The following is an 18,485-nucleotide window of genomic DNA, read 5'->3' as shown; positions in this document are numbered from 1 at the left end:
TGCTGTCAGATGATTTCTCACACCACGCACAAAATGCAAAAAATGCAAGAATGCCAACTTGCATCAATCTCAGGAAAAAATACTGTGGTGTAAGGTTTGTGATCAAGTTAGAAATCTGACCAAAATCATCAGTCGAGATGACATGAATTCGCTAGTCACGAAAGCATGAGACGAACAATTCATTTAGGCTTCCCATCAGCTTTGATCCGATCTGAAGTCACAGTTTAGAGAAGAATCCTGCGGACATTTCCTACAACATCCAGCCCAGGGTAATAACATTCAGCCTTGCATTTTCCAAAGCTGTTGAAAGCAAGTTAGTATAGGACTTGCCACTCAGATGCCCACCAGAATCTGTTTTCACTTCCATAAAGCCAAGCCTCTATTTGTTATGGCTTCAACAAAAAATTTCCAAATACAAACAGAAACAAGCAATGTGTAGACATCTATATATAATCTGAAAAGGCAGTTTTATTGTTCGAACTGTCCACTTATCCACTTTATCCCAATGATGTTAGCCATAAGCATCATTGGTGGTTATTTCACTTCTTACTCAAGTGTGCAGGAAAATAAGGAAAGCAATAAAGCATAGAAATCTAGGGAGTTTTCCCCATCGCTTAGAAGTAGGCATGAAAAGCAGACTGCTAAAAGGCATTAGTGTGTATTTACACTAAAAATTGAAAGAGCCAAAGCATGCCTCTGAAAATGAAAAACCATGTTTCCTACAAATCTACTTGCCACCTGCTGGCAACGTAGAGAAGTGGCCAGCAATCTGCACTTCCCAAATAACCCCTTCACATAGTATATAGAACATCCTACAAGTCACAGACCTTTGCAAGCACTAGGATTTTATACAGGCATACGAAATCATACCTAATTACTTTCTTTTTTAACATAAGTTTGGAAATTCCACCTCCTCTCTTCCTGCCCCATGACGTGAAGTGCTTCATGGTAGCTACTACTTCCACATGCACCTGATTCACATAACCATCTTGCTCATTTAAGTCCTCCTTTGGCATACTGCAAGGATAAAGTATTCTTTGTAATTATTACATTTGCATTAAATTGGAGAAAGTAACATTCAAGATAGAGTCTTTTTCTTGCTACTATACTTAAAATTTTAAATGATCAAACAAAACCTGATACATTAAGATTGTTTATTTTAAATGGTATTCAGACACTCGTGGTTATATACAAATTTTCAAACTATGAAGCTTAAGATTGCATGGTGACTGTCTTCACAAAATAAGGCTGCTCGGTTGGTCTCATCAGAGCTGATTCCACTGAAGTTTGATTATTCAGAGTACAGGATGGCTTCAAGAAGGTTGTAATCCATGAAGGCACCAACACCAAAGGAGGTAGGCCTACACAAAAAAGCTGATCAAGGGCCCCCTCAGTTACCATGTGACATTTGTTGAATTTGAGAGCATCACCAGCGGGGAAAGATCTGAGCAAATCCAATGGTTGTTGTGGAAAGGCCATTATGCTGCACTCAGAATCTGGAGACAGGTACCCACTACAGGGGCTTTTCCATGCCAGTCATACTCGCTGTGCTTTATTCCTCACTCAACTGGGCCAGTTAGGGGGAAAAAAAGGAAGAAAAAACCCAACAAACCAGTATTTAAGTTAATGCTGAAACTTCAGTTTAGATACTAGGCGCAGGGATGGGACAAAACGTATCATCCCACAGCCAACAGGCAGAAACTTTTCATTTCTCTGAATTGACATGGAAAGCAGATGAATTACTGCCTGCTCTCATGTTCCCCCAATACTAAAGGTAGAGATATGCTTCATGAGTTTATTTTATACACAGACAATTAAAAATACATTTTAGCAATGTTTCCCATAAAAATCTTATCAATAGCACAGTACTGAAATCAGTGCAACAAAATTAAAATGACAGGAAGGAATATTTACAACCATATTGTATTGTACCGAAATGGCAAGATCAGAAATTTCTAAAGTGCAAAGTTGGCTATATTCTACACAGATACAGGGATCTGTTTTCTTGCTTATACTGTGAACCAATACCATCATTACAGGTGCACCACATATTCATGCTGAACATTTAAGTGACCAAACATCATCCTTAGGCTGACAGGCAAAACTCCTCTACCGAATCCAGTGGGAGGCAGACATCAGCATCCAAGGGCCAAATTTAGTCCCTCCATTCTAGGAGTGTCACATGGATGGAGATTAACTACTGTAAACCCAGGAACACGAAACATGGAGGAAGTGTATTTAAATACATGGAGGAAGGTATTTAAACAGAAATCTTACAAAGAGCTTAGTGGTTTGTTTTATAGTAGATTAAAGACAATCACTGCATTTTTAAAAGCACAAAATAGAGGGCCCAGCACTCTGTATTTTATTTTGCTGCAGTTTCATCCTAGTTCAGACTGGGCACAAATTTTTACAGACTATTTACACCAACAAGATTTGCAGGTTTGGCCATGAGAGACTCTAAAACCAGAGAGAGGCCACAAAAACAGGCTCTTGCAGCATTAGAGTATTAAAAAGTCACCATTCAAAATACCTCATTCTTAGAAATTACTAAAGGAAATCATAATAGAAGGAACGTGGCTGCTAGGTTTCCAGATTAACTGAAACTCCCAGTCAATTCACCCATATTCTTAAGCATATTGGACAGTTAGTCTACATATTATTTACAATAATTCTGTCTACTACCCAACAAAACCAAAGAGAAAACTGCTCGTTGACTCACAGCTCTCTATACTTCGCAAACTAAACCGTCTCCAGTTTCTTATTTTTGGGCAAAACTATCCAATGTTTGCCATAGGATTTTAACTACGAGTAAACAAAGTTTGTCTTGAAAAGCAACACGTTAAGTGAATTAGTTTGTTCCATTAGTCTATTTTTAAACTACTACATCATATTTACTGAAACAGCTATGGCATAAGAGGTTACACAGCTAGGCTTAAGTAATGCCATAATCTGACATAATCCACTTAGTTATGCCCCAAACTATTTATAGTGAACTTGGTTTGAGAAAGCATCAAAGAGTTAAGAATTGCAAGTCCATAAAATCATCTTTCTTAAGAAGTTGTTTGGGAATGATTTAGTCGTGATCTGTTCATTGTATTTTAAGATATTCATATACTGAAATACACCCATGGGCAAAAGCCTCATTGGAAATGAGTCCCAGCACCTACACATGCATTAGTAAACAAGGGCAAGTCTGTGCCACAGTGTGCAGCAGATGGAAGGGAAAATGAGGGGAGGAGGGAAAATGGAATCTAGAAAGAAAATTAATTAGGTTGAGACATGTACGTACTAACACACACAGGCATCTGAAAAACAATGAATAACTGAAAAATCATGATTATGAAACTGAGTTAACTGCATCTTGATCCTTAAAGGGAGCAAGCTAAGCAAATGTAGATAGCTACCGCTGTAATAAGTTTTTAGGAGAATTAAAATCTGCATAGGCAACGTAGCTCCATGCTCCATTCTGGCAAAACCTAAGCTGGTCTTTTAATAATGCAAGAAGTCTAAAAAGTTAGCTGATCGAGTTATGAACAGATCTGAGTAACTCTTCGTAAAACATACCCCAGGCCCCTGTGCAGCATCAGAAGAAATGGACCAATTTTAGATATAAATTCTTCTTGATACTTATTATCCTCTTCCCACCTAAGCCCTTGCAGAACAGAAACTTCTTCCAAAGCAATTCAGCTGATATTACACTTTTTTTTGTGCGCAGAACTGGCTGAAAGAAAAATCCATCACTGGAAACAGTGAGTTCTGCATTTGATACACCCACGACAGCCAACATTAAGATCCTCTTTGCCTTTTGCAGCAATGAATTCTGTAGTTTGGTCCAGTATCTCAGGAAGAGTCTCGAGTTTCCTATTAACCTCCTCAACAGCTTTTGTTCCACAGGTCTTCAAGGAGCTACACACCTGCCCTCTAAGCTAAGTTACTCTAAGTCCCATGAAAGATTTCAAACAGAAGCACTGAATACACCACAGTGGAAGATGAACCGATCCAAACAGTACAAAGTGAGGAAATCTGTTTACAGTATACATCATAAGTGCATATGCCATCGTGTTTTGTTGAAACGGGAACATTTTCAGGCCGTTCCGTTTCTTTCTCAGGTAAAGTGAAGTGCAGCAACTGGTACCCAGAGATTGCAAGGCCCTCACTTCAACACATGCATCATATTCTTTTGCATTTGCAGCAAATCAGAAAGCTATGTTTTTGTTGACACGGGTGTTTTGGAGTGCTCAGCACTGAAGAATGTTATCACATTTTCCACAGTAGGCAGAAATGGAAGAAGCAAGTTCTACAAAATACTTTCCTTCTCAGTTTTGACTGGGCTTGGCTTTTGGCAAGTTCTCTCATAAGGAGCTGATTTCAGTGCAATACTGCAAAAGCTGAGGAACAGCACTGTTTACATATGGCATAAAGGAAATCTAGAGCTTGGGTTTCCCAGTTGTGCCATCAGCTCTCCAGCTCATCTTTCCCCCCTGTTCTCCTAACAGCTTCTAATAGACACTACCCAGATGGAAACACAGCATCTTAGTTACCATTCCATTACCTGATGCACGACAGCTTCACAAATTCAAATGGAGCTTTTCTAGCGCCAGGAGATTTTAACTGTCTGCAGCTTTCAAACTTACCAAATCTTTCAAGATTCAAAAACTTGAATGAATGACACTGTGATGCATTACTTTTAAGCGCTTTCATATTACTCGCTGCATCACTTTCACATACACTTTGATATTAAAGGATTTTAATTTAAGGATAGACAAGCTAAAGTACCTTACTACAAATTCTGATACAAGAAACCTGATCTAGGAAAGGAAAGAACAGAGACTAATTGTTTCAGAAGAATATAAATTGTGCTCCAGTTATGCAGAACTTAAGGTTTTCCAAGCTCTGTGAAAGTCCTGTGAAATAACATCGGGGTGTTACAAACCAAACCCAGATTTTTGTCGCTCACTACAATTAAGTGAATCGGAACGTGACAGGGTGTTAAGCCTGAATGACAAAACCTGAATAAATATAAGTGTTCATGCAAACTTTTGTTTGCAGAATTTGACATTATATAGCATATAATTTAATGGAAAAATCCTCAAGTGTTACAATCACGATACTTCCTTTGCTATTTGTGGATAGAAACTAAACCCACAAAAAGAAACTCTCTAGAGGCACAATAGGAACATTTAAGCCCACTCATTCTATGATATCCCACTAAAACCAAAAATAAGTCAGATATAAATAAACTCCTAGAAATCCACCACATTCTCAAGCAAGATAGATGCACACTAACAAAAGTAAATTAAATTAGTCTTCTAAATTAAAAAAGAAGAATCAGAAAAAGGGAGATCAGAACTAAAGCCCCAGAGTCCAACTAATACAGTTTTAAAGTGAATTCAAAGCACTTGTGGCACTTAAGAAATCTGGCATCCACTGTCTTTTTGAGGCTTTATATCTGGTTCCTTCAGAGGTTTTACTTCTTCATCTGGTTTTGGTTTAGCCTGCGAACAAGAAGAAAAAAAATTAAATACCACAAGTACAAACCACTGTGTCTGCACAGTATTTATGCGTGGCTAACTTTACATATTCTAACCTAACAGTCCCCTCTCTTTTCAAGGCTGAAGGCTTTGAGCGAGCCTCAAGCAAGGGGGGAAAGCCAAATATTCTCTATTTCAGCATCCTTAAATGAATCCTTTTCTAAAAAAGAATCTTTCTATAGCATTCACTCCTGTAACATTTCAGCATCTTATACACATTAAAGAACTTCCTCCTATTCAGGACTTAGAAAAAAATGACTCCTAATTTCCAGATGCTGACAGCGTGGCAGAGAGGTTGACTGACTTGCTTCCTTGCACAGCAGAAATGTGAGCTCAGGTGGTAGCCTTGTGTCTACGTCCCACACTGAGCTGGGGAGCATTACGGAAGAGCAAAACAGCAACTCTGTATTATACACAGAATAAAGCTAACAGGAAAGAACAGTACATAAGATTATCTTACAGTGTCATCCTTTGGCCTCTTGGTGAGATCAAATGCCGCAAGCGTTTCAGGAGTCCAGTGTGCGTTCAAGGCAGGAAATTCAAAAGGAACAGGCTCTACTAAGCCATAGTTTGCTTTCAGTTCCAGCTGGGGAGCCTCTGCTGGCACCTTCTGAAAATAGCTGTAACAGAATACAGCAATATATTTCAAACACAACGCACTATCTCCGCAAGTCTCGTTTGCAGTTCTAAAGAAAAACAACCTGGGTTTTTACAGTGGCAGTCATTGCTGCTCTCTTCCATTTCATTAAGGCACCGTCCAACATGCATTCTGTCAGCAAGATTCCCAAGAAAAAAAGCAATTCCTTCTCGGTATTCATCCCCTAATAGCTAGGTGGGTTTTTCCCTACTTGATAACCATTATTCCCAGTGCTTCAATGAGAAGAGCACCTTTTGTCCAAAAGGGCCTTCAAAATACAAATGAGGATTTAAAATACTTCCCCAGAAAGATGAAGAGGACAGTTCTTTTCCTAAATCAGTCTTAATGTGCCACAGTGCATAACAGCAACGACACTGCAACACCCACAAAGACTTGCTACAACACAAAGACTGAACAAGGGTATAAATCTACCCTCGGCAAACCAACAAGAGCTGAAAACTGACAAATACTGACACACGCTACCTTACTTCCTGCGCTGCAGCAAAGCTCTGAGGCAGGCACATCTCCCAAAACAGTCACTGGTTATCTGGTTTCTCTTTCAAAGTTTGTTTCTAGAGGGACATGGATTTGTTGAAATCTCCTGTATGCTGTTGTTGTAAGCTATGACAAGGGTTATTGGAACCAAAGCAGAGTAGAGAATTTCTTTTCCTATTTGCAGTTCAGCTTGATGTACTTGACAATCCTTTTTGTTTAGTCAATTCCCCTATTATGCAGGTCTTTAAATGTCATAAAAAAGGAAATAACGAACCTATTATGGAATACTAAATCATAAAAGGAGGGGAGGGGAGAAAGAAATGAGCAAAAGAATTCTAAAGCCAAGCTAATCTTGCTATTTTAAACTGCTTCCAAACTCTTTTTGGAAGGGGCATTAACTAACAGAAAGCCCTATTGACAATGTTAATTATACTTAGACTGGTAAAGCTCCTAGCACCCTAAGCATATTCTTCACTGAAGGCATGACTGTGCTTTGACTTCCCTGCTAGCAAAGCAGAATCACCTCCCAGTCTTCTCCATTTCCCCTCTGTCCTCTTCTGCCTACTAGATCCCCGCAGCTGGGAAGAGGGCATTAGAGCAACACAGCAACCTCTGCAGGACTTCCTCTTGTGCAGAAGGAAAAGGAACAAAGTGGCTGAGGAATGAAGGAAGAAAACTACTTAACCACTCCAGCATGTCAGTCCAACCTACCCTGCCGAACTGGCATAGAAAACGGAGAGGGTGATAGCACACACCCATAGCAAATCTGCTATGAGAAAATTAAAGAGAAATTTGCAATTCTGTAAGTTACATGCCATGGCTGAAAGGAATATAAGAACTGGAGAGTAAAATTTACCATCCCATCTGAAAATAAAAGCAAATGAGGTATTAACAGTTCATATAGAATACTGTACCAACCACGAATTACTTACATGAATCCATTCTCTCTCTGACATTTTTCTAGTGTGTTCTTAACCAAACTGCCTAATTTCCTAAAGAAGAGATGTCCAGAAGGTTTGGCAGTAGTCCCGGGCCCTTTGGTTTCTCCATATTCTTTGCACAATGCTTCAGCCTTGGCAAAAACTTCGCAAGAAAGAAACGTAATAAAAATCATTTACATGGGTCTATTAAATCATGGTTCTGATCTACAGCGCTTCAGTTTTAGGAGATACCAGAATCCATTCAGGCTTCTTGCTTCTTAGAAACAAAAATAAACTAGCTCAAAGGCAGCACTTCCAGCCAAGATTTACTACAAAAGTGACTAGGAACAGAAAAAAAAAAAAGATAGCTTTTTGGGTAGGGAAGATGCAGGAAAGCATTCTTATGTGTGGGGCAAAATGCAACAGTAAGCCTAAGAACTGTGCCACACGGTAGGGAAAAAGTGTGGATATGAAGGTGTCCACACAGAGCTGATGCCCAAAAATAAACAACGCTTAATATGGAGTGGGAAAAGAAGCACTATTCTCTGAACAGCAGGCACACTAAAAAACACAGTATTTGTTTTACTGCAAGTAATCCAACTTAGTTTGTTCTTAATAAATTCTTTTTATTTATTTTTAAAATTAGTATTAAAAGTTTCCGATTTGATGATTTGAGCATTTTTTATATATTGTGGTAAAGTTATGCAGTACAGGCCATTGGGGTAGCAATAGCTTTGAAGAGATAAGGATGGGCAGAAGACGCTGAACTACTGCAAACTTCCCTTAATGTACCTTTCAAATGAATAGAAATGAAGTAAGTTACTGAAACCTGTTTAAAAACAAACAAACAAGCAAACAAACAAACATGGTCTAGATGTACTATTTAATGTAAGACAGAGCAACCTCCAAAGCAGAAAAGGCTGCAGTAACTTAACATCCAGACCAGAAAACGTGATGACCAGACGGTTGATTTTTACACTGTATTGCGGGCAGTTCAAAGCCAGTCTTTAACAGGCTGAGAAGTGAAGATGAAATTTTCTGCAGCACTGTTATGAAACACAGTCTTTGCTTAAGACAAAAAAAGAATATACTGTCTCTATTCAAAAGTGTGCTGATTTTCACCAGGTGACAGATAAAATCTTAAGTTTATGGGAGACCAAATAAACATGATACAGCAAAATAAAACAGGCATCTCATCATCAGACCCGGTAATCCAGTCTCAATCACACTTACATTTTTCTGATTCCTGCAGAGATCTGATTGCTTCCCCACATTTATCACTTGCCAGTAAAGTCTGACCATGGTAACAGTATGCCTAATGGGAGAGGACAAAACCATTACCAACATCACTGGGCACTTCCTGCACCAATTCACTTCTGCTCTTCCTTACCTCAGAGTTGCATCTCTTTGAAGCTGCCATTCCCTGCAGATAGCTGACAATTTGGGAATGCAAGTTAAAGCAGCATTCACTGAACAATGCAGTTCAACACGAACACCGTGAGGTAGGTGTGAAGCAAGCTGTCTCAAGTCTAGCCAAGAGTAACTTTGAGCTCCATGAAGGCTGTTTTACCAAAAGCACTAGTATATAGTCTAGTTCAAACCTCTCTCTCTCTCACTGTATCAATATACAGCATTAAGCCCCATCACAGAATGAGGATGAACCCCAGTCAAGTTTACAAAGCAAAGACTCTAAAAACTAAAACTACCTGAACACTCAAAACCCAAATCTGCAACAAACATCACTGAATCCAGAAAAGATGAGGTGTTCGGCTGCTTGAGATATTTTGCCATAGTCCAAATAACTTTTCCACCCCAAAAAGTCCCATTCCTTCACACTTATGTTTGAAGATAGTACCGTATTCCAGTGAGAACTGAATGGCCTCTTTTCTATTATCTGGAGTTGCTGAGTTTAAATACTAAATACCATAGGTAAAGGAACAATCCCATGAACTAACGCCTACCTTGCATACCTTCCTTTAATGTCTGTTCTCACAGTATAGCAAGTGTTACCTAAATCTACCATTGCCCATATTACGCAAATTAAAAAAAAGAAAAAGTACCACAGCTCTGACCCTCCCTCACCTCTCAAACTTGCTAGTAAGGCAAGCAGCTTTTAGCTACAGTTTTAACGTAAGAGAACGACAATGGTGTTAACTGCTTAGTTTGGGCCTTTTTTACAGTATGAAAGAGCCAGATTACAGGCCGTGGCAGGCTACAAGACATAAACAGCAAATTGAGCAGCTGATGATCCCAAGAGTGCCACTGCACTTGCTAAGAGATCAGTCACGCAAAAAGGGACAGCACTTGGAATGGTACCTAACATTACTTGATGCAGTTTCATTCAGGGCCTTCAAAAAGATGATCAGCTCTGAATTATGCTTAGAATGAGACTGTGATGCAGATAATGGAAGACAAGTATTATGCTCAACCTGAATTGCTTCACTTAATGATACGTGATCACAATAAATTCCACACCGCAGTAATTTCACTTGGCTCAATAAAAACACTTCAAATGCTACTGACACTGCACAGTCTCTCTTCACAGCATGGAAAGAAGGTCAAGGCAATACTTAGCCCCCATTCCCTATCCAGCCCTTAGACAACATTAAAAACTGTGACTGATGTCAACCGAAGTACTTACATAGGCCATATAGAAACAGGTCTTCAAGTTTAAGTACTTCCTCCATTTACCTGCATAGGCTGGATCCAAACTGGATAATGTTTGATCTGTGAACACATATGTAAAGTTATTCTTTAAGACATTTCCAAAAAGAAAAATTCCACACATACTCAAAGACCAGAATTCTTAAACTTAGCAGTAGATCTCAACTATAAAGCAGCCAGAAACAAGTGACATAAATTACTCCTGCAAAGGCACAGAGAAACTATGAGAAGAAAGAAAAATATGCAGTCTACTGAGCTATCATGCAGTTGTCCCTAGGATCCCTGAAACTGCTGTCCACTAAGTTTGGAAGGCTAATTTTCCTAAGTATTTTTAGGCAGCATTTCAAAGCTTGTTCCTAGTTTAATTTCAAGTAGTGACCTATGAAAGCCTACGCATGTTACAATATTCCATCTCTTATATTGACTCCCGTATTTTTGCACTTTTCCCACTTGCCTCAGCAAGCCCACAGGTCGGCTTACTCATCTGGAAAGATGTACATAATTAACCCGCTACACACTTTACGGTCTGCGTCATAATCTGCTGTCCAAAGGCAGTTGAAACACACTCCATTTACATCAAGCCATTTGTTTGCTGCTATTACATATTCTCAAGACATTACTCTGTCTTCTGTCTCCCCTCTCTAACATTTCCTACCATTAGCTACAGAAAAAGATTCCTACAAAACCAAAAAGCCTTATCAAAATATATCTGTTACAGTGATAACTGAAGCCTTACATGCGCTAAATAGAAGCTAAATACACAAAGCATATCCACTGAGAAACAGTGTTAATATTGCAATTGATGGGTGGGTGAAGTACGTCTGCTGGCAAGAATAAACCAGGTCACTAAGGATACAAGACACTTACCAGCTTTTTGGTAGAAGTTAGCTGTTTCATAAGCAAGGGCAGCTATTAGCCCTGGATTGTGTTTCAGCTCGATAGCCCGAGCAATTGTCACTGAAAAAAAATTCCACACCGCAGCATTTAATTTTAATTGAAAATGTCACATCAAATCAGCAGAGACATTTAGCATTTTAAAACCCCTGCATGAGCAGAAAACAAGTATTGTGCGGTCAAGCAAACTGCAGAATAAAGACAGATCGTTTCTTGGACAGACTGATTCCAAATTAATAGAAAAGCTGAAGGAAGGTTAGTCTGAAGACTAGCTAGTAAACAGAAGCTGCAAATATTTTAAAGTAAAGGAACTGGGAATTTATGGTAGGCAAGCATGGTGGTGAAGAGACTGCATGAAAGAAAAAAAGAAGAGGGGAGGAATGTCACATACAAGTTCTTCCGAAGTGGTTAAATTTGTAATATCAGACTGATTTTTGGCATTTTTCTCCTATAATTGTAACTTAAGTTTCTTTAAAAGCAACCCGCCCCACTAAGCCACAGTACTTCAGAATCAAAAACTAGCATTGCTGCCAAGCAGACTTCACGAGACATCAAGGAAACCCACGAAGACTGTCATTTCCCACCCCAACAAACATGTATATTTGAAGATACCTTCTTGAGCTTCAGCTTGGCACTGTATGATGTAGGAGTCTATAAGTCGAGCCTCTAAATCTCTTCCCTTTTCTACAGGTGTAATCAATTTTGGAATATGACTTTCCTAAGTACAAAGCAAGTCTCAGAGTTAGTTTAGGCTTAATACCACTGCTGCCAACGCAAAGCAAGTCCCCTGTTCCTAAGCGGATGGGACACTGAGTGAAGGTCCCAAGACGGCTAGCTGCATTGCTGCATGTGCTACTGGGCAAACAGACTGATAAGTCTTCCACTGCCATTGGGAAAGAGTAGCAGGGATCGAGTGGTAGCACAACATATTAATACCCTTCTTTTTCCTGTATCATTCAGATAGTCTCAGGTATTTGTCTATTCTGTAACCTCATCAGAAAAGCAAAGGCTTTTCTAAGACAAAAGGTCAAGTACTTGGAGACAACTTAAAGAACGGACAGCAAAGACAGTTTTTTCTACCTTCAAGTGTTTAAAAATCCCAGCTGCTATCTTCAGGCTTCTGTGAACGTCTTTTGCTTCATCTTCTGTTATACTAAGAATATAGAATGAACCAATGAAATTTTAGTTAGAAGGGACCTCTAGGTGTCATTTAGTCCCACCTCCTGCTTTGGAGCAGTAGATCAGGTCAGTTATGGTTTTGTCTAGATGAATCTTGAATCCTTCAAGAATGGAGAGTCCACTAACTTTCTAAGTAACCTGTCCCACTGCTGTGCTACCCTCATGGTAAAGAAGTTTCTTACAGTGAGCAATCATTAAATAATCAAATAGAACTCACTTGAAAAAAGAAATGTAAGACTTTGTAATAACTCTCAAATAAAAGGTAGCCTCAGTGTTAAAAGCTAAAGCTTTAGAAATCTGTAGGGCTAAAAGTCAGCAGCACTGTGACTTTGAGAATCTCAATTTTGTACCTGGACATTTAGAGCAGGGCTGATGAAGGGTTTATTCACAGCGGACACTTTCTCTATACCACAATCACATGGTACTAGTACACTTTGTTCACAGATGCAAGAAGGTATTGAAGTGCACTCGGACATCACAACACATGAATGAAGGCAAACTGCCTCCTTGAACTCCTACTATCTCAGCTGGACATGCACTACAGCAGTCAAAACTCAGAACCTGCTAAATTTTTTGGTGGAATATTACTGCAATGGAATTACTAGGAAAAGAAAAACACTTACTCTTCTTTTCCAGCGAGTCTTGATGCATATTTTGTGTACCACAGAGCTACATTAAATCCCATGGAAACCAGTTCAAACACTGCATCCTGCTGGGCACTAAAGACAGACAGACAAAACCCCCCCAAACAATTTAATGCTTTCCGGTTTGTTCTGACAAGCGCTCTCTGCTAATAGTTCACAGAGCATAAGTCGACATTTCTCTCCATAAAATATTTTTCATTTAAGAAGTCAACAATTTCCAATTCAGAACCTCCTACTTGCTGAACTGCCTAAAAGAGACTTCAATTTTTACTTACTCCCTTTAAGAGCTCATAATTACAATTTCCCACATTCAGATGCCTACCCTTCCCATTTGGGAACTTTTATTTTAAAACAGTAACTTGAGATTTGTTTAGCTTTGGGTGTGGCTGACATTTTTCCATCTTTTTTTTTTTTTTAAATTGCACATTTTGTGGAAAGCCTTGCTCTGGAATGTCTACTTTAAAGTTGTAGCTGCTAAGTTAATAAGTCAGAGTGTATTACATCTCCCTCAAGTGAATGTTATTCCAAGTATTTATGTAACTGCAGTCAAACGGCATGTGCAAATAGCAGGAAATTTCAGAAGCTAAAAACATGGTCTTTGAAAAGACTGAACTTGCAATCACAAGCTCAGTATAGCTTAGGAAGTAGTAATCTTTAAAAAGAAAGGTGTGGGAGTGGGAAGAATAATGTTGGCACAAGAACAAGTGTGTATGACCATGAGAAAATCATCAGAAGAGAGTCCTAATCAACAGATTGTCTTTCAAGGGGAATAAATGCTTTGAGGAAGTCGAGCACTTCTTCTAGATAAAGCTTGACAAATTTGTAAGCATGGTTATACAACACAATTACCTACAACAGCAAGAGACGACCGAATAATCCAGAAGGTTACAGATCTATATTCCTACTTAAAACAGAAGCTTTGTTTGTTTGTACCAGGAGTACATGCACTAGGAGCTTCAGAGGACAAGAGCAAAATCATTTGTACTTCAAAAAAGTCAGAAGATACCGGTCAGCCAATAGTGCTAAATGAAAAACTTTTGAACTGCAGTAATCTATGTTATCATGTACAATTCACCAATACTCTCAAAGTTGTTCTTTGTACTGCTCTAGCCAACGGTAGATATAGTTTGTAGATCAACTAAGATGCAATGGATCCTTCTACCATTATCATGCGTTATCACGCCCTTACGTAAAGGCAGCACATGCTTCAGAACACCTAATACAGTACGGCAATTATCAAAACCGCAAAGCAACAAGTTTTTGGAAACTGCTTTATGTTCAACATTTTGCTACACTTTTAAGTTTTCCTTCACACCTGCGCTGGCACATGTGCATATACATAACAGACCAGAAGAAAAAAGCTCCATACCCTGTAATCATAAAAGCATACATACCTTGGAACTTGTCCTTGTAAAGTGTCTGTCCACTTGAAATTCTGAATGTATCTCAACTTGCATTCTTGGGAAGAGTCATGCAGTGAAAGGATAAAACCTATAGAATAAAAAAACGTACCAATAGGCAATCTCAAAGTAAGAAACAGGTAATGAAGGAATAGGGATCAATGAGAATATGGGTATAGATAAAGGAACGTATCTTGCTGTACCACTCGAAAACCTGTGTTACTTCCCGAGGCTTTTATTCCTCAGTATCTTGAGAACAAGACGTGGAGAAAACCAAACTGACTACTACAAGAAACTCCTTGCCCAGCAGGTTACCAATTCAACCCTGTGAGTCTTGACTGCTCAAGGAAAAACTTGCAGATATCTGCATGTCCTGTATGGCGACTAGTTGGGAGTTGGACTGACCCAGGTATGGGACAGCTGGGGCTGCTCGAGGTGAGTGAATGACTGTCCCTGCCACCATAGTGGCAATTGGGAAATTCCAGGAAAAGCTGCCTGGTCAACAGGGAGAGGGAAAAGGGCTTGTAAGAATGGACTCACCTAGTCATCATCTCTTTTGTCTCCAGGGCTACAGGAACTTGGTTCTTTATGTCCAGCAGGCCAGAAAGCAGCAGTCAGTGGGATGAAGCTCATGCTATGGGATGTTCAAATGCTACCATATGCAGGCCCAAGGAATTTTTTAGGGAGGAGTAAGACGGGCCTCGGTCTGATCAGGTCTTACAGACTTCAAGAACTCAAGACTTGCAACAGCAGCTATTGTGGCTATAGCTCTAGGTGCTGTCACATGTTTTGAAAGACAGAAAATACTTGTTCCTTTCACATGCAGATTTTAGTGACCAAGCGTGATGCTTCCCTGAAGAAACTCTCCAGATCTTATCTGCAGCCACATGGACTGTTATCTTACCTTTATCTAGAATGTCCCATTAGCTTACACCCTCCCAGGGACTGAGGGAACTACACCAACTTAGACCACTTCACTTCCCGTAGACTGAAAGATCACAGTTTCCATGAATCAGCTGATTCCTGAAAACTCAGTCCTAAGAAACTTGTCTGAGCACTTGACTGCTAAGAAAGAGTTATCGGAATACTTGCAGAAGGAAGGTTTCAAGGGAACGCGTCATCATAGGTGACCATCTACTGAAAATGTAGATACTATGCTAATGAGCACTTACATATACACCTAAGACAAGCAGCAGCAGAAGTGTAAACTTGCAACCAGTCTGTTATCTGGCATTAGACAAACCAGAAGTTTACACCGAAGAGCGACTCCTATCAACTAATTAATAGACTCAATTTACATACTTAGGGAGCAAATCACCACAATCTAAGAGACAAAGAAACATTTTCTCCTCCAGCAGGAAGCAGAATGAGGTTAAAAGCAAAAGGACAGGATTGCCAACACTTAGTACTGGCAGGGTCACAAAGGACACTGAAACTTGTAGAAAGGGCCTGGCGAGCACCCATGACTGGTATCAAGCAGAGAACCCAGGAAGTTCCTCAAGTTGTGCCAGGGGAGGTTTAGATTGGATGTGAGGAAAAATTTCTTTACTGAAAGAGTGGTGAAACATTGGAACAGGCTGCCCAGGGAAGTGGTGGAGTCCCCATCCCTGGAGGTATTTAAAAGACGCGTAGATGAGGCGCTTAGGGACATGGTTTAGTGGGTGGTGGTGTTGGGTCAATGGTTGGACTCGATCTTAGAGGTCTTTTCCAACCTCAATGATTCTATGATTCTATGATTCTATGAAGATATTCTCCTTCCTGAGAAGTGCAAAGCTTCTTTACAGAAGATTAGCACAATACACATTCTGAGAAGTGCCATTAAAACTCAAATTACATAGGTCTTGATGTATTAGCAGTATTGCTAATAGATGTTCCTACCTTGCAAGAGTGAGAAGTACAAGTCAGTTGCATTCTTCATAATTTCTGGATTACAGCTCGAGTCTGTAAACAGCTCCAATAGCCGTGTTCGGGATAACCTCAAATCACTGTATGAAGGGGGGAAAAAAAAAAACAAACCCTTAAGAAATTCTACCCAAAAACGTACTATTAAGAAAGTACCCACCCATGTATACCACCACCCTTTTGGCTAAGAAAGTGAACCTAAGCATTCGATTTAGCTATCTGAAGGCAAGGAAAGGTACTTTATGAGGAAGATGCCAATAAATACAGAATAATCTTTCTTTCTCATTTGGATACATACGACTGACTCTTTAGTTTAAAGTACAATCCATTTTGGACAGACAGCAATGGATAATCAGTACTCATTATCAATCTATTGTTCTAACACAAACTAAAATAACTATGCCTTTATCTACCAAGAGGTCGGGTGTAGGGGGAGGGCAGAGAAATAACAAGCAGGAACATTCTTCAACATTAGGACAGGATGAGCATATGAAGAGATAAGAATAGATCTGCAGAATAAGCTGAGATCTCTTTTCATTATATTCCTATCTACAATAGAACACTCGTGCCTTATTCGCTTATGGAAATTACTTTAAGTAATCTTTTGCAGAAGAATGCACAGCCATCAGAAAGACAATGAAATGTTTAGTCTTTTGCCTCTGCATTATTATAATAGGCCTTGCTATACACTCAGAGACTTGAAAACTGGATAATTCATTCTTTGTCACTAAATGTTCAGTGTTATCGGTGTCTTATTGTCTCCCAGCCTACACGTTTCTAGTCATCTTCAGAACAAAAATTGAAGAGTAACCGTTACTTTTAAGGATGTCCTCCAAACTGTGAGAGACAGAGTGAATTTAATCGGAAGTACGCTTACTTGCAAACCTTCGTTGCAGCTGGAGTGCTAGCTACCCCATAAAAATTGAATGAAACGGGAGCTGTAGCCTTCAAAGGGTTGCGATGAAACCAGTGGGTCATTTTCTTCCTGTGGTGTTGATTATGCCAAATCTAAGGTGTGGAAAGAAACAAATAGCTGTAGGAACAGGTACAACGGAGGTGTTACACGTCATGCTCCTCAGCTCTCAAAAATATATTCCAAATGTAAACAATTAGGAAAGACATTAATGAGCAAAGTTGTATATAATTACACAGAAGACATTAAGGTTTTTTTTCCCATTTGAAACACTAAGTTTTCATACACCTTGTCTTCATCACCCACATGCTTGGTTTGAGAATTTCACCCTGTTGAAATACATATTTTTTCTGAGGCAACTGTTTTAAGCAGAACAAAAAGCTATAACCTTCTTTGTTCTATATTACTGTATACTTTCTTATTCGAAAAAACACAGTTGTTACCTGCTGCATAAGGCTGAATAATTCCCATGTCATTTACAGGTATATCTCAATTCACTGATGTCATTATATTGTGTCTGGTCAATCTATTAGTAGCTTTTCTTGCGGCCCCACTGACACAGATGAAACTGCGATTACACAGTAAGGCTTGCTGAAAACATGGATATATTTACATACATGCAACAGACCTGGAAATTTGGCAGAGTACAGCTAAAACAGACCGTCTTTTCTCTTTTACCTCAATTTCAGAGAACACATGTAACATAAGCATTCCAAGGAGACGTTTTTACAAGCTTTCAACAGGGGTGCGTGGTGGGAGGATGAAACACAGTGGGCACACGCTGAAACAAGGGAGGTCTGTACTGGACACAAGGAGAAACTTCTTCACCGTGAGGACAGTCAAACTGAGGAACGAGCTGCCCAAAGAGCGCATGCGGTCTCCATCCTCAAAGGCTTTCAAGACCTCACGGGATAAAGCCCTGCGCCACCTGGCGTGACCTCAGAGCCGGCCCTGCTCTGAGCAGGACGTCGGAGTAGAGACCCTCCAAGACCTCCATCACCTTACGATCCTTTTTTGAATCTCTTACGTTCATCACTGTAAAACGCTTTGCAGCTTTGCTGAAGAAAGGAGATCTGCCAAGCAGCGACCCCCTGCCACCGTCCGGGGCTTCCTGACCGAGCAGGTGGCTCGTCTGTCATGTCAGCACCTGTCACGACACCTTCACCCACCTGCGCAGCAGCGCGTCTGCACAGAGGAGAGGTGCCGTCACACGGCTCAGTCGCACCCGAGGCAGGGGGCAGTTTGACAGGCACCTAACGAGAGCTCTTCCGTGTGCAAGCCGCCTTTACCGCCCCCCGCACCC

General features: G+C 39.9%; 2 protein-coding genes across 2 annotated transcripts in view; one reads left to right on the top strand and one right to left on the bottom strand.

Annotated features, from left to right (window-relative positions):
- Positions 1 to 1,137: 1,137 nt before the first annotated feature.
- BROX (BRO1 domain and CAAX motif containing) lies at positions 1,138 to 18,075 on the bottom strand. Its single transcript, XM_009275751.1, has 13 exons — positions 17,861 to 18,075; positions 17,147 to 17,277; positions 16,246 to 16,352; positions 14,362 to 14,458; positions 12,947 to 13,042; positions 12,225 to 12,297; positions 11,757 to 11,862; positions 11,118 to 11,207; positions 10,228 to 10,313; positions 8,820 to 8,901; positions 7,599 to 7,749; positions 5,995 to 6,154; positions 1,138 to 5,498 (listed from the first exon to the last, which is right to left on the bottom strand). Exons 1-13 carry the CDS (start codon positions 17,891 to 17,893, stop codon positions 5,412 to 5,414), a joined length of 1,299 nt encoding a protein of 432 aa, XP_009274026.1. The 5' UTR covers positions 17,894 to 18,075; the 3' UTR covers positions 1,138 to 5,411.
- Positions 17,943 to 18,485, top strand: part of AIDA (axin interactor, dorsalization associated) — a 31,838-nt gene continuing 31,295 nt past the window's right edge. The window contains exons 1-2 of the mRNA XM_009275756.1: positions 17,943 to 18,115; positions 18,236 to 18,382. Coding sequence (XP_009274031.1) covers positions 17,943 to 18,115; positions 18,236 to 18,382 — 320 coding nt within the window. The remainder of the gene's footprint in view (positions 18,116 to 18,235; positions 18,383 to 18,485) is intronic.

This window comes from Aptenodytes forsteri, unplaced genomic scaffold (genome assembly GCF_000699145.1).
Source record: "Aptenodytes forsteri isolate BGI_AS27 unplaced genomic scaffold, ASM69914v1 Scaffold177, whole genome shotgun sequence".
Taxonomy (NCBI): Eukaryota; Metazoa; Chordata; class Aves; order Sphenisciformes; family Spheniscidae; genus Aptenodytes; species Aptenodytes forsteri.
Note: the sequence above shows the minus strand (reverse complement) of the source record. Positions and strands in the feature narration are given on the sequence as shown.